The following is a 16,524-nucleotide window of genomic DNA, read 5'->3' on the forward strand; positions in this document are numbered from 1 at the left end:
TATGAGGGTTCAATCAAAAGTGTTATTATCTATGATCCCATATAAAATTACACAGAAATTTGAAATGTAAAATGTATGCAATCTAATTGCACGAATTCTCTGATTATATTAAATTTGTTACCTAAACTTATGCTTACTTTTGTTAATGCAATAAAATCAGAAAATATTACTCTCTTTAAAAGATTATTTTAAATTATTATATATATAGTGTAATATTATGATAAAAATATTTAGCAACTTTAATTTTACATTACATTATTTGATTTAAATCGTAAGATATAAAGCCTATACACGCATATAACAAATTTAAATACATTTGATGTACATATTCATAAAATGGTCTGCATTCGTTTACACACGACTTATTTTGAATACATTATGCATTGTGTCGAAGTCGGTGGAATGTAAACTTCTACTAGCAAGGTTTTTGAGATAATATGTACCTCTGGAAAATAAGTTCAAATGGTCTAAAACTGAAGGAACTGCATCCACCCGTACGGTAAAAATTTGCAAACTTTATAAACAAAAATTCTCCTCGTGAAGTAATTTACGTGATCATATGTGCATATACACAAATAAAGAACATATATTATCTCTGTAATGAGCAATTTAGTTCGAATTATAATTTGAATTATCATTTAAAGTACACTCACGGAGACGAGGAGAACCAGCGTTGCGACATACATAATAAAGAAGTCGCTAAGATTGACAAGAAGAAACATCAGCGTGACGATGTCAGTGACTACATTTGTGACTGCGGAAGAAGATTTACGAATATGCAGAAGTATGTAGATCACAATAATTCATGCGTACGAAGAAAAAAATATACATGCAAACATTGCGAGAAGATATTTGATAATAAATCGCACCGAGATGAACACTTGACGAAGCACACAAACGTAAGAGATTATAAATGCCAATGCGGCGCAAACTTCAAATCGGAAATACAACTCAAACGTCATAAAAGCGACACATCAAAGTGTGCACTCTCACTTATAAAATCGAACACTACACCGAATTAAAATAAAATTCCGGATATTTTGAATAGTCTTGATATCTAAAACTGAAAAATTATTCTTCTGTAAATCATTTTATTTTTGTGAGGCTTTAATCGTTATTTTTAATCGTTTCGCGATTTTTCAATCATATTTATTGACATCGAAAAATCTGAGCACGTGTTAAAACTTGATGATCTTATTAGGTTTTTTAAACTTTTTTTTATTACACATTTTTGCACAATATTTCTTTGCTTCATAACCATCACACATACGGTGACGAGATGTACTACACATTTATGCAAAATTTTATAATGAGAATCGAATATTATCGAATATGTTTTTAAATATATATTTTTCTATAGGGATAGACAAAATAATGTTCATCTTTACATTATGCACTTTTTTTATCCCTTCTAACCGCTTTCTTTGACCGTAATCCATAGCGGTTGGGAGGGTGCGCACGCAACTTGTCATAAAGATTGTAATTTTTTATATGCATGTACTTAAATATGTAACAAATAAAGTAAGAAAAAAACTTTGCATGAATTACTATGCTTTTTTATTAAGAAAAAATTCTCGAAAATGGACTATGCGTGCGATCCAAAGGTATGTAATCTCATTAAAAAATATAATTTTTTAAAGATTTTTAATTTGCTATAAAAACAACACTTATACATACACAGAAAAAATGTTTAATCTTTTTTTTACAAGCAATGATACAGCATTTTATACTTCTTGCAACAATTAATATGTAATGTCTTATTATTATTATTCAAGTGGTAATTCTAAATTGAATAAATAATTCCTCATATCATTACGCTTAATGTCTCGTCAGATTCATTAAAATGTTAGTATGTTTGCGTTTCCCATATTAGTTTCGAGAGGCATCAACACGTAAACATCATATAATTTCTACTGAACGTTATAATAACAACTTCGCGCGTGCGTTATTCCTACCTAGATAACAATATATTGAACGAGGCGTCATCTCGCTAAGCGAGACACTCGCTCATGCATTTCTCCTTCAAGATGAACGATTTATATCAGCGTACTTGCTAAACTAATAGTTACAAGTTAGTTAACAATTACAGTCAACAAGTAATGCAATTAATTAAATGACGCGTTTATTTCATCGTACAACGTTTCTGCAACTACTCTATTTCGTCAACTTACTACTAAATATTTTATCTCAATATTTGTCATTTTTCATATAAATTGTAGTTTAATTGGTACTCAAAAATAACAAATGATAATTATATATATATATATATATATATATATATATATTGCATTGAACAGCTAAAGCAGATTCTATAAAACAAAAACGTTAGAAAAAATGGAGAAAATTTAGATTTTTGTAAAAGATATGTGGTAGTCTGTTTGCTGTAATGTTACAGCTGATTTGAATATTTATAAAATTTTATGTGTTTTTAAAATTTAAACCGACAAAAATTTACTACTGTATTAATACATATTTCTCAATAATTAGGGGTATTAACAAAGTTTTTAACATAAAGTGTAAAATTCGTAATATAGCAAGTTACAAGTTGTATCAATATATAGATGAAATTATTTAATATATATACGTATACGTATATGGACAGTAACGAGAAAATTATAATATATTCAAATTTGCACTACTTGGTAAGCTTAGAATATACACAAAAACGCATTATATTAATACAAGTTACAACTAAATACTAAACGCGTAATTTAATATTGTCTACAATACATGCTTTAAGCGATTAATTGCGTCTGTTTGCTTTACACGCAGTGTAAAGGCAATTTATTCGAAAAACATCTAGTGTGTTCGCATAACATGAAAACGATTTATCCAGATAACTGATTCCGTTACGCTTAAAAACATTTACGTCATATTGTAAAAATAAATATATAAAAAGAAATACAAGTTTTTCGCGCTTTATATTTTATAAAATAGAGAATTATACAGGATAGAATTTTGTCAGAATAAAAGAAAAAATTATATTAAATATTGTATCTGATATAATTACAATATAAATATAAAAATAACATTGTTTTTATGTGTTGTAGAATCTGCATGAGAATCAATTTAATTAATAGCTTTTTATAATAGATATATATTTCTTTTCTTTCTTTTACTTACGCGTAAATATGTTTTTATCACTTATGTCAGAATTAGACTAGATATAAAGTAACTTAAAAACATTTTGATATATGCTAACATAAAAATAATAACATCGAATTGCACACAATTTTATTTATTCACATTATTATAGTAAAATTGTCACAACATTTATAAATGTTCTTGAAAGATTTCAATAGATTCACAATATTGCTAAATTATAGAAATATCAAGATCTGTCACATGTTAAAGTATGTCTTGAAAAAATTATCGTAAATAAAATTTTTTTTAAAGCGTGTTTAATAATTTAATTGCATTTCTTTCTAAATGTCTTTCTTTCTCATGTCTTATTTTGTTCTCTTTAGATTAACTTAAAATACAAATTAAAAATATTCCTGCTTATTTATTGACTTCTTAATTTTCATCAATGTTTTCAGTTTAATTGTTTCTCTATTTTATATGTCTGTTCATACTGGTCTTCATTTTTGTTAACTTTTAACACATTTAATTTATACGAAAAGCACTTTTAATATAATTTTACTACGTTTCAAAATTTGTCTAAAACGAAGGAATTTTATATCTGTATTATGGCTAGAGAATATATAAATTAAAATCGATGCCATTACAGAACTTTTTTTGACAGCAAACTACACTCTTGTCAAAATTAATGTGACACGAAGTTTGAAAATGTGATGAATCTCGTGTGAACTTAAAAGCATCAACGCAGGCGAGCGATTTTGACACGTCGAACGGATGAAATGCGCTTAAATTACTTTGGCCTAGATGCTCCATTGACATTTTGGCCGCGATTCAACTTCGAACGAGGACACACTGCGACATCCGGCAGCCTATAGCCATGTTGGGATTTAAATGGCGGTAGGGCTAATTAATAGCACGCCATCGGAAATTTATTACGTCAACGGTTATGTTTCAAAGAAGCACGCTCGTTCGTAACGGCCATCGTTGACAAACTTAACAAACTGCCGTTGGCAAAAGGGACTATACAGAAGGACTCGCATTTCAAGGCGGCGCGGCGACGAACAAAGTTACAAACTGGCGGAACTTCATGCTGACGAAGCCGCAAATACTTTCGTTGGCGTGTAACAAAAAAAGTTTAATTTCGTGAGCTCGCCAAAACAAAATTTGCGGTGGTTGAGGAGTTCTTCTCGCCGAAGTAAAGAACTACGCTAAATTCGTCGTGTTTTTTTTACAACAATTGCGCACAAAACCAAGCACATACTGGTATGACAAAATTTTCGTACTTTTCTATAAAGAACGTTGTCATGTTTTTTATAAGCTGCTTGTATACTTGAGAGTTATGACATTACGTATCTCTCTCGTAGTTATAATGTTATATGGTTTTTTTAAATCATATACACATAATAAATTAATATAATATATGATATATAATTATTTATATACATTTTACACGACAAGAAACAATACTATCTCTCATAAAATATGCGACATTTTGCCTCAAATAATATATATTGTTTATTATATTAATATTATAAAAAAACCCAGTAGTTGCATAATAAAAATGATAAAAATAATGATAGAATTACCTTCTTTTAGAAAGAAAATTTTTTGTGCTGTTTTCTGTTTTCTTTCTATATAAAATGCATAAATATTAAAAGATGTAAAAAAATATTTGAAGAAAATCAGAATGTAACAAATTTAACGTTAACAAATATACATAATGTGTGTGTGTGTGTGCTCTACTATTACTATATTATTTCTAATATCATACTTTATTATATACTACTATATTAAATTGAGAATTTTGTTATTTTTTTTTTGGAAACGTTCCATATGTAATTTTCTTGTGTATACGTCAGCTTAATTTTGGCTTTTACATCTTTTTATTATTTTTTACCTCTCTGTGTAAATACGAAGTCTTGTTACTATCAGTTAATGATACCACAAGGGATACAGTTCGTATTCCATATGGACAAGAAAGTCTACGACGAGTTTCGATTAAATGTGGTAATGAGGAATGTGAAATATCCCTCGAGGCACCATTATTCCTACCTTATATAACTGCATTCTGAATATACTTTGTTATGTCTTTATCGAAAAAAGTTCATATATATTATATAGTGAGCTATTTGTTTCTTTATGTACATTTCCATATTTTCATTTAATAGCTATTGCTAATAATTAATATAGCTTGATATTCGATTACATATATTTTGTAATATAATCAAAGCACACAATGCATTTTATAAAGAATATTTATAAAACTCTTTGCCAAGAGAATAAAAATATTAATACTGACAATGAAACAAAATTGTTACACAAATTTAACAAATTTTTTAATTAATTTTTTAATTAATTTTATATAAAATTATTAATAAATCTAGTAAAGCCTGACATGCATAAATGATTACTAATATTAAAGCATAAAACTGTTATTTCTTATTGAAATTGATAAAATAAAGATTTATATATATTGCAGAGATAAATATGTAGGTCGAGAGTTTCAATAGAATTCCAGAAGCGATTCACGCAGTAATTTGAAATTATGTGGGTAATTAAATAATTAATCATGGTAAATGGCATAACATGATATGGGGAAACAAGTTTTGTTGGGTTCGCATGTAATTCGTGGCACGGCATCGCATGTGGCTGGCTCTTTCGTCATTGAAACTCTGACACGCTCATAAACACGGAGCTCATTCGCTCATAAACACCGCATGCTTATCGTGTAGACCTGTTAGAACCCAATTATATGGATCCGATCGCAATCGAAGGCTGCATTCGCTAAAAACATGCAGAAACTCACTGATCTTAGATGGAAATATACCGCTTTTACCGCAAACGGTGTAACGCTCTGATAGGGGTGTAACAAGTAAAGTTACAGCGAAGGGCGATAATAATTATACTTTGTTGTACATTATCGCAGAAATATTCGTTCGCGCTAACTTTTAGCGCAAAAATAGTGTGAATGCAGATGTCAATTATTTTTAATGCAATATATATATATATTGATAATACTTCTAATATATGTATATATAATTATTTTATGTTAATTTACTAAATTTTTACTTATTTTATTTATATTTATTTATTAAAATTTATTAATTTTTTAAAATTAATTTTTAAATAAATAATTTGTCATTGCGAAAAAATGTAATAGAGAGATTGGAATAAAATGCGAGAATAACAAATAATAGAATGTACACATAAATTATTCATTGTTTGAGTAATAGCATAAAAGAAAAATGTGACATTTAGACAGTATCTAGACAGTATTTAAACAGTATGATAAATATTTAATATAGAGTCATAGAGGCATAAATAATGAAATTAATCTAATTATTTAATCTGTAATACGTTAGCTTATAATGAACATTGTAAGTAAATAATTTAGTAAGTTTTATTAATTATTATCAATTAAATTTTGCCATGGAGATTGGAGTCTATAATTTTATCTTATAATTCATACTTTATTAAAATTGATACTGTACAAAGTATTTTTGCATGTTATAAATAACTCAAAAAAGGAGGGAAAAAGAAAATAATAGAAATGTTAAAATAATAAATATTAAAATTTAATATTTCTATTATTAAAACAATGTTAATATTTGTACTTATTATATATTGTAAAATTAGACTAATTGACAGCACAAAGATTCAAGTTGAGGACGATTAAAACGGGAGCAAACCAAAGATCGTGATATAATTATTTATTTATTTAAAATGATCCATTCGAAAAAGACGAAAAAATATGTGTCACACTTTTGAGTCGTGAACAAAAGACAAAGGTTGTTTATAAAACATGACTAACTCGTTACTAAAAAGAAACACATAACGGCTTAATTCACAGCAAAAGTTAGACTAACTCTTTAAATACAATTACGCGCCAAATACATCTTACATAATATATACATGTGTATATATATATAAAAACAAAAACATTAATCTTTTATAGAATATAATTTTTATATAGCTTTTTTATAGTTTTATATTGAAAATAGTAAATATTGCGAAAACTGAATGCTAGGGAAAAATAAGGTTAACAACATTATATAATATAGTATATGTACAACTAGGTAATTCAAGTTTTCCGGAAAATAACAGTAATAAGCAGCTTGGAATATGCAATTCATGCGATTCATGCGTGTATTATGGCATGTGGGAATATACCTATATTAGCGTCTGTACTAATGCATACCATCACGTGTATAAGCCCTTGTGTGTAACGGAATATTATTCCATATTCACATGTGTGTGTTTACCGCGGGCCACATCCTGCGCTGCATATATAACCGAGAGTTACAGAAGCGAAAATTTCCCGCTCTGTGTATGCCACGAAAGCGAAACATGTTTATACCATTTTTCTATTTCTCTTACCGAGAAAAGAGGCGACATTACGTGTACAGATTGCACATTTAAATGGTATAAATTAAATCTCTCTTTCTTCTTTGCTTGGGTTTTGATCTTTTACCTCCTTTTACTTGCTCTTTTTCACACATGTCTGAACACGTAAGAGTTGTTAAGTACAATTTCAAAGAAAGTAATTTTAAAATACTTAGAAATGTTATTTCAAATTATTTCAATGTACATATTATGTCAATAATATAAACATATTTTAATAAGCATAAAAATCTAATTTAGTTTTGCTTATTTGCAAATAAAATATCATGTATACATTAAAAAAAATTTAGTAATGAAAATAATATTTAGTTAAACAAGCGTCATTAAATCAGTAAATATGTAAAAATCAATATAATAGTAATCATATCTTGTCAGAAGTTTTCTATTATCTGTCGAAGCTGCTCATTCAAACGCTTTGCGAGTAGAAATTTACAGAAACGTGCAGACATATGCGATCGAGTGTTTCAAACGGATTTCAATCGTAAGTTATTTTACACACAAGACACGAACGTTGCATATAAATCAAGATTCCTCCAGCTTTCGTAAAAGATGTTCGTAAGTGCGCTTTTTTTAATAAAAAAAGGTAGAACTATAAAATGGAAAAAAAAATCAGTGTAAGATGCTAAAAGAATAAAGCTCACCTTTTATCTATCGACGATATTTTGATTTATAGACTGGAATATTTTAGTAAATTGTTTTTCTGTTATCAAACAATTTTTCAAAATAAATATAGAAAAGAATACATTTTACAATTAAATATTATAGATACATCATAAATAATTAAGTTATTTATCTCACTGTATTTTTGTGTCTAATTAATTACGATAAAAACTAATGTATACATCAATATACGTGCAGTTTACATGACAAATTTTGAATCAAATTAAAATCTGCGTTTTTCCATTTTTTTTAATCCACAAACTTTATACTTATATTTACATGAATAAATAATAAAGTGCAATTTATATTATCAATTGGATAAATTATCAAAAATCAATTTATTAATAATCTAGCTTTTGATATTGTATACATTTCACATGAGAAAATTTTATGGAAAAGTTGAGCCAATCTTATCGGATAAGATACATTTCGTGAAACATGGAACGTACAGAAAAGTTGAAATAAATAATCGGCATCGTAATGTAGGCCGCAACGATAAACCGCATCGCACATATTGCACCAACCAACGCGTGATGTAATCGGAATGCAGCGGATCGTCTGTTTGAAAAATGCATCCGGTCCTCGTCTAAATTCGTTGGTAGCCGTGCACAATGTTTGTCCAGTGATGTGCAAAATCGCGCACAACATACTATCGTTTCGTGAGCGCGTGATTTTTGAATGAGATTGCCACAAGAAATGAATGGAGGAGAATATTTTTGAGAAATATACGAATGTACCAAAGTAGCTATCATAAATTTTATGAAACTACAAAAATTTTGCAAAATCGCTGGATTTAACTATTCTTTGGTAATATTTAAGTAGCGGGTTTATTACTTATTCTACTTTAGTAACTTACTATTTATTATTTACTTTAATATCTCTCTTTTAAATTTATTATTATTAATATTATATATTATTTTAAGATTATATAATATGTAAATTTTTAATATAATTCAATATATTAAATTTAATATAAATAAATTAAAATTTATAATATATATAAATAATATATAACATGTATTTTTCAATATTTAATATAAGATAATAATTTTATACAACATATTAATATAATTTACATTTTAATATAATTTTATTTTACAAAATAAACATTTATAAAATTTTTAAATATTTTAATTTAAGATTTGCACGCAAGTGCACATAGATTAAATTTTTAATTTATGTTTATAACTACATATTTTGATCTTTAATTTAAATTATTTTAAGCCACAATAAAAAAATAATAATAAGCAAATAACTAAAGTAGAATAAATAAAAATAAGTTAAATTATATACATATATTTAAAAAATATAATTGGACAACTTATATTATACATTTGATAGATCAATTCTTATACAATAATTTTATAATTTTATAAGTTTTACATTTAAATTAAAGTTTTACATTTACATTTAAAAAATATTTTTAAAATATTATGCAAAAATATAAATTTTTTATTCTAATTTTTATAATATATGATATATATGTATATTTTTTCATAAAAATTGATCTAATAATTAATAATTAAAATACAATCTTACTATAAAACAAATTTGTAATACATTAACATTTTTTATATATATTTCGAAATTAATTTTTTTTATTTAACTTTGCAGGTGAACGGATCCTGGAGTTTACCTGGGTTTGTTTGTGATTTTTATATCGCAATGGATGTAACCTGCAGCACGAGCTCTATATTCAATCTCGTGGCTATTTCGATAGACAGGTAAACATTTTTCTTTTGTTTATACAAAAATGAAAAGACCAATGTAAAAATATTGCGTGTATATGTGTTTAGAAAAAAAGTTTATTTTTCAAATAAAATCTATGTTTCTCCACATATAAAATATATTCAAAGTTAATTTTGTAAAAATTAAAAAAAAATTATTAAACTTAGCTACATATATTGATTAAGTTTACTTGTATTATTATTAATACTGAACCATTATACAGTGTAGTATTTTTGACAAATTATGTATATTATATAATACAAAGTAAATGTAAAATAAAATTATATCATGAAGAGGATATTGTTTTCTAAAATTCAAAAATTTTAAATTTTGCATAAAGAGAATAATGAAACAGATGAGTTTAATATAATAAACCAAATTAATTAATTATAAAATACATTACAATTTTGTACATTCTTTATTAAATTTTAATAGTGAAGGATATTATAGTTCTTGAAGAATTGTGGTAATCATCGAGAAAGTTCGAAAATCAGAAAGAAGTGACGTAGGTTGATTTTATTGGTTTACGTGCTTTGAATAGAATATGGATAGTAGCTACACCTCTGCTTGGACTTATTGATAAGAGAATTAGATGACTATTAAATGTAATTATTTTTGACAAATTAGTATAATCTTATTTAGAGTAAAAGATAAAAATTATTATATTTATAAATTCTATAAAAATTATATTATTAATTAAGCTGCAATAACAAATGTTTGCTTCTGCTTGGACTTATTGATAAGAAAATTAGATATATTAAATGTAATTATTTTTGAAAAATTAGTATAATCTTATTTAGAGTAAAAGATAAAAATTATTATATTTATAAATTCTATAAAAATTATATTATTAATTAAGCTGCAATAACAAATGTATAAATGCACAAATTATTGCATTTAGACATTTTTCTATTTGGAAGTAAATCTGTATAACTGTAGATTATTACAAGCAAATGTTTTTAAAGAATGTTTTACAAAGAAACTTCAAACTTTAAGATTGTTTGATAACAGTTTTTCCAAACTTAGGAAAATCCTGATTACAATGACTTATTGAAAGTTTTTATAGTCTTTTCATTCTTTCATAGAAAGTCTATATAATCAATATATATATATAATAAAATCAATAATAAAATTTTGCGAGCAATAAAAATATATATTTAAAGCAAAAACGTTAAAAACTAACTTTTCATAAGGCTTATGATTTTAAAAGTTTAAATTAAGTATATTTTATTTTGTACATGTTTTAAAGCAGAGGATCGTAATATATATTTGTCCAAAAAAAGCATTATTTATAATAATAATTAATTGTGACGATTACGCGCGGCAAATACAAACGTTAATCGCATGAAATGCGAATTCTGAAAGATGAACGAGACAAAGGTGTTGTTAGATCCGCGGACACGGTTTTACGATGATATAATGCTCGCCGCGTGCGAGGGAATTGCAACGCACACAAATCGAATTTGAATTGCAGATACATAGCGGTGACCCAGCCGATAAAGTACGCGAAGCACAAGAACAATAGAAGAGTATGGTTGACGATACTGTTGGTCTGGGCGATATCGGCCGCGATCGGTAGCCCAATTGTCCTAGGCCTGAATAACACCCCCAATCGGATACCGGACCAATGTCTGTTCTACAATACGGATTTTATCATCTACTCGAGCCTGTCCAGCTTCTACATACCCTGCATCATCATGGTATTTCTCTACTATAATATATTCAAGGTGAGAACATTATTTTACCTTTTGTGCACAAATATGTCATCGTGCGATCTTATATTTTCTTCATGTGTAAGAACGAGTTGAGAAATGTGTATACATGGTGTTATCAGTATACTTTTACGATAAACATGTTAGCACGCACGTAACAGTTATATTCATCTTCAGATTTTGTCATAAAAAAAGTTATATATTGCTTTTTATTCAAGTTTTTATTTGATAAAATTTTTTATCGTAAAATCGTTATTGTAAAATTGTTATCGTAAAAACGTGTTATTTTTATGCACGCATAAAATATATAAAAAAAATTTTTTCTCAAAAAAGATCGAACAAACCCTGATATTACTAAGTAGGTCAAGAGTTAGTTAGCAAACATTATAGGATCATATTAGTAATCAAAATTGCATATATTGTATATATATATATACAATATATATATATATATAGTGATATCTGCTTTGTATCGTTGATCGTGCACTACTGGATAGAAAGAATTATTTAAACGAAAACTGTACGAAGAATATAAAATATTATTAACAAAAAGGGAAAGGTTGCCGGAAAATGTATGATTTGTTATAGGAATGTAAATATTGATACACAGTGTAAATATGTCTAACGTCCTCATTTTTATCATTAAAATTATTTAAAAATGCTACTTTCTTTATTATGTTGAATATTTTATAACAATTATTATCAAAATGACTATCAACAATATATTTCAAAACAAATACAAAAATATGTCTGATTAAATATTTTTATCAATACAATACTTTTAAAATTATTCTTGCAGAATTAATAATAAGTTTATGTTTTATAATATATAATGTCTTATTATAAATGTAAAAAAATTATAAATATGAAGAATTTAAAAAAGCAACTTGATAACTAACAAATTGCCTGATAATTAACAAACTGTATTCGCAAAATAGTTCATATAATTATAATTTCATGTTATTTTGTTTTATATTACATCGAGAAAAGAGTATAAATCATTAATATTTATCAAACGGGATAATTGAACTTTCTTCTTTATCATACTCCAAAAACTTTTCCACTTCTGTATCACACATATCGACACATTCTTCAAAATCAGTAAGGTCAGTACTGACAATTGACTGATAAAAACTGCTTGATGTTGCAGTATCGTTACCAGAACTTAAAAGATTGCTTGAAGTATTTGATAATCTGCACAGAATGATGAAAATATAAATATCTTGAATTAATATCTTAACGTTTTGCTTGTTAATTATATGCACATAATTGTACAAATTATATATATATATGACCCATACAGAGTTACGACCGGGATAATTGAATAACTTTCTTCTTTATCACACTCCAAAAACTTTTCCACTTCTGTATCACACATATCGACACATTCCTCAGAATCAGTAAGGTCAGTACTGACAATTGACTGATAAAAACTGCTTGATGTTGCAGTATCGTTACCAGAACTTAAAAGATTGCTTGAAGTATGTGATAATCTGCACAGAATTATGAAAATATAAATACCTGAATTAAAATATCTTAACGTTTTGCTTGTTAATTATATGCACATAATTGTACAAATTATATATATATATGACCCATACAGAGTTACGACCGGGATAATTGAATAACTTTCTTCTTTATCACACTCCAAAAACTTTTCCACTTCTGTATCACACATATCGACACATTCCTCAGAATCAGTAAGGTCAGTACTGACAATTGACTGATAAAAACTGCTTGATGTTGCAGTATCGTTACCAGAACTTAAAAGATTGCTTGAAGTATGTGATAATCTGCACAGAATTATGAAAATATAAATACCTGAATTAAAATATCTTAACGTTTTGCTTGTTAATTATATGCACATAATTGTACAAATTATATATATATATGACCCATACAGAGTTACGACCGTTACTCTATAAAAGTAATGCGTTACCGTTACTGTTTATAAAAATTAACGCGTTATCGTTACCGTTACTCAAAAAGTAACGATTTGTTACTTTTTTGTTACATTTTCGGTGTTTGTAATGCTAGAGCTATACTATTAAATGTACGATATGTATAAGTTTCTTAATATAAATTATTACTTATTGCACAATCTTACACTATTATCAATTTCAATTAATATTAAGCTCAGATAGACTAAAAATGACTGATAAAAAACGGCTAGATCGTTAGCGTACTGTAACAGAAGACGTTACCGACTTGCAGATAGAAAAAGTAGCCGTTCCGAAAAGTAACGTAAGTACGTTACATATATAAAATATAAATATATAATATATATGTTATAAATATTTAAAAAGTTTTGTTTGTCGATATGCATATTGATAAATAATATACAATTGCAAATAGTCCATAATTATAATTCAATTAATTATTTAACTTGACTTTTGTACAACAAATACTTCATTCTTATCGCAACAATAAGTCGGAACTATCCTTAAGGAAGTCTAACGTACAGATGACTGATGAAATATGCTGTGTTGGAGTTCGTTCCCAGAATTAAAGATTTGAAAGTATTATTTACACAATTATAATCAATATAAATACCTGAACAACAAATTTAATTAGTTGTTAAACCTATGAACCAATGTGTACAATGAATAATATTAATTACATAAAATTTTTCTATGGTAAGAATCTTTAAAAGTTTAGTTCTATTCATTTCAAATTTTTTCATTCTAGATATCCCAATTGACACATTCTAAATCAGTAAGGTTTTACTAAAATTATGATAATCTTATGTTGCATTCTGTTATTACAACTTAAAAGATTAATAAAATAGGAAATGAAATTATGAATAATTTCTTACCGTAAATTAAATTCTTAAGGTTTGACTTGAATTATTTAAATGTACATAAATATAAAGGTGTATATTACAATTGTTTCAAGTTCGACCGAATACTATGAATAATGCCGGTTTGAGTTTTTTGTATTAATTTATAAGTTATGCATTCTTACTCAGTACTTTATGATTATCTTTTATACTGTTCGATTTTATCGCATAATGGCATTTTAATTTATGAATGTTATTTAATGTGCAATTGTTTGTTAATATAAATTGAGTTTGTATTTATTGTGCTATTACGTTTATATGTTTTAATTATCAAAAACCAATGAATTGAAAAATACGACGTTATATAGTAAGTAATGCTAGACGACGTCAAAATTGAGGTTCTTACGTACAGATAGACAAATGTGAATTTGAACAGTTATCGAAAAGTGTACGTAACGGTGAAACGTATAATTATTAATACAAATATAATTAATATTAAATAATATATTTTAATTTTGTTATTATAAAATTTATTTGTGATGTATCTGAAACGATAATTTAAAATAGTCCAATATAATTATAATTTCATATTATTCCACTTTATGTTACATCGACAAATTAGTGTAAATAATTACTCAAATGTATCGGAAGAAATAAAAGTCGGATCATAATCCTTAAAGTAAGTTCTAAGTATAGATGGCTGCTGATGATTATTGCTGGTTGATGTTGGAATGTTTTCAACATTTTTACAAGGATTAAAAAGATTTTTTAATCTAATTGATAATCTGCATAACAAAATTAACAACAAAAATTATAAATTAATCAATGTTATAAGACGCTTGAACCATGTGTACAATGAATAATTATTAATTACAATAAAATTTTTTTCTTATTTAAGCAATTCTTATTGAAAAGTTTAGTTTCTATTTTTTTTCAATTTTTTTATAATTAAATTAATACAATTTGAATACTTATTAAATATTTTAATTTTTCTAAAAATTAAAATTTATTTTTTATTTATTGTACACATTTCTGTTCATTTTGTACATAAAAAGACATATAAAAGATAAAAAACATAGCAATAAAATTTTATCGATTATTCTTCTTACCTCTGTGGTATGAATTCTTGAGGTACAATGACATCATGAACTTTCTTTAAATGTATCATAAATATAAAGGCATGGTATTTACTAAATTGTTTGCAAATTTCGCATTTCGGAATAATGAATTGATCAATCACCCAGGTTTGGAGTTTATTTGCTATTTCTTTATTAAGTTTATGACTATTTTTTATGTGCTTTATCATATTATCAGTTCTATATACTGGTTCATAAGTATTATCACAATAATGGCATTTTAATTTGTGATTTATTTTAGAATGTGTCCATTTTGTTTCTGAGTTATTATAAATTGCAGAATGTTGTGATCTCATATGTTGCTTTAAACCGTGTGTTATATCGTTGTTGAATACATCAAAACAAATATTGCATTTGATAAATTCGCCGTTATATATTGTAAAGTAATGCCATGACCACGAGTCACGAGACCTTGAGGTTCTGCTTAAAAAATAAAAAGTACATATTGCTGAATTAATCAATATTTTAAAGTTTTGTTCGTAATTCTTGTGCATAACGTATAATTATTAAATACAAATAATAGATGTCAATCATTTGAAAAAAATTTTTTTTAATTTTGTGTTTATATATCGATGCTTAATATGTAGATAATTAACAAATTGTATGTTCGTAAAACAGTCAATATAATTATAATTTCATATTATTCCACTTTATGTTACATCGAGAAATCAGTATAAATAATTACTCAAATGTATCGGAAGAATGAAAAGTCGGATCATAATCCTTAAAGTAAGTTCTAATTATAGATGGCTGCTGATGATTATTGCTGATTGATGTTGGAATGTTTTCAACATTTTTACAAGGATCAAAAAGATTTTTTAATCTAATTGATAATTTGCATAACAAAATTAACAACAAAAATTATAAATTAATCAATGTTATAAGACGCTTGAACCATGTGTACAATGAATAATTATTAATTACAATAAAATTTTTTTCTTATTTAAGCAATTCTTATTGAAAAGTTTAGTTTCTATTTTTTTTCAATTTTTTTATACTTAAATTAATACAATTTGAATACTTATTA

The 16,524-nt window shown here is 26.1% G+C and overlaps 2 protein-coding genes across 3 annotated transcripts in view; one reads left to right on the forward strand and one right to left on the reverse strand.

The window, feature by feature from the left end:
* The window catches only part of Dop2R (dopamine D2-like receptor), a 256,875-nt gene that overhangs the window by 204,054 nt on the left and 36,297 nt on the right, over positions 1-16,524 (forward strand). For both annotated transcript variants that reach the window (XM_029300702.2, XM_029300710.2), the window contains exons 3-4: positions 9,757-9,866; positions 11,345-11,597. In XM_029300702.2, coding sequence (XP_029156535.1) covers positions 9,757-9,866; positions 11,345-11,597 — 363 coding nt within the window. The remainder of the gene's footprint in view (positions 1-9,756; positions 9,867-11,344; positions 11,598-16,524) is intronic.
* LOC114929208 (uncharacterized) lies at positions 12,352-16,326 on the reverse strand. Its single transcript, XM_085484238.1, has 6 exons — positions 16,183-16,326; positions 15,471-15,920; positions 14,997-15,146; positions 13,184-13,375; positions 12,884-13,075; positions 12,352-12,776 (listed from the first exon to the last, which is right to left on the reverse strand). Exons 2-6 carry the CDS (start codon positions 15,791-15,793, stop codon positions 12,584-12,586), a joined length of 1,050 nt encoding a protein of 349 aa, XP_085340364.1. The 5' UTR covers positions 15,794-15,920; positions 16,183-16,326; the 3' UTR covers positions 12,352-12,583.

The sequence above is a fragment of the Nylanderia fulva genome, unplaced genomic scaffold (assembly GCF_048542155.1).
Source record: "Nylanderia fulva isolate GAGA-0341 unplaced genomic scaffold, ASM4854215v1 Scaffold3, whole genome shotgun sequence".
Lineage (NCBI taxonomy): Eukaryota > Metazoa > Arthropoda > Insecta > Hymenoptera > Formicidae > Nylanderia > Nylanderia fulva.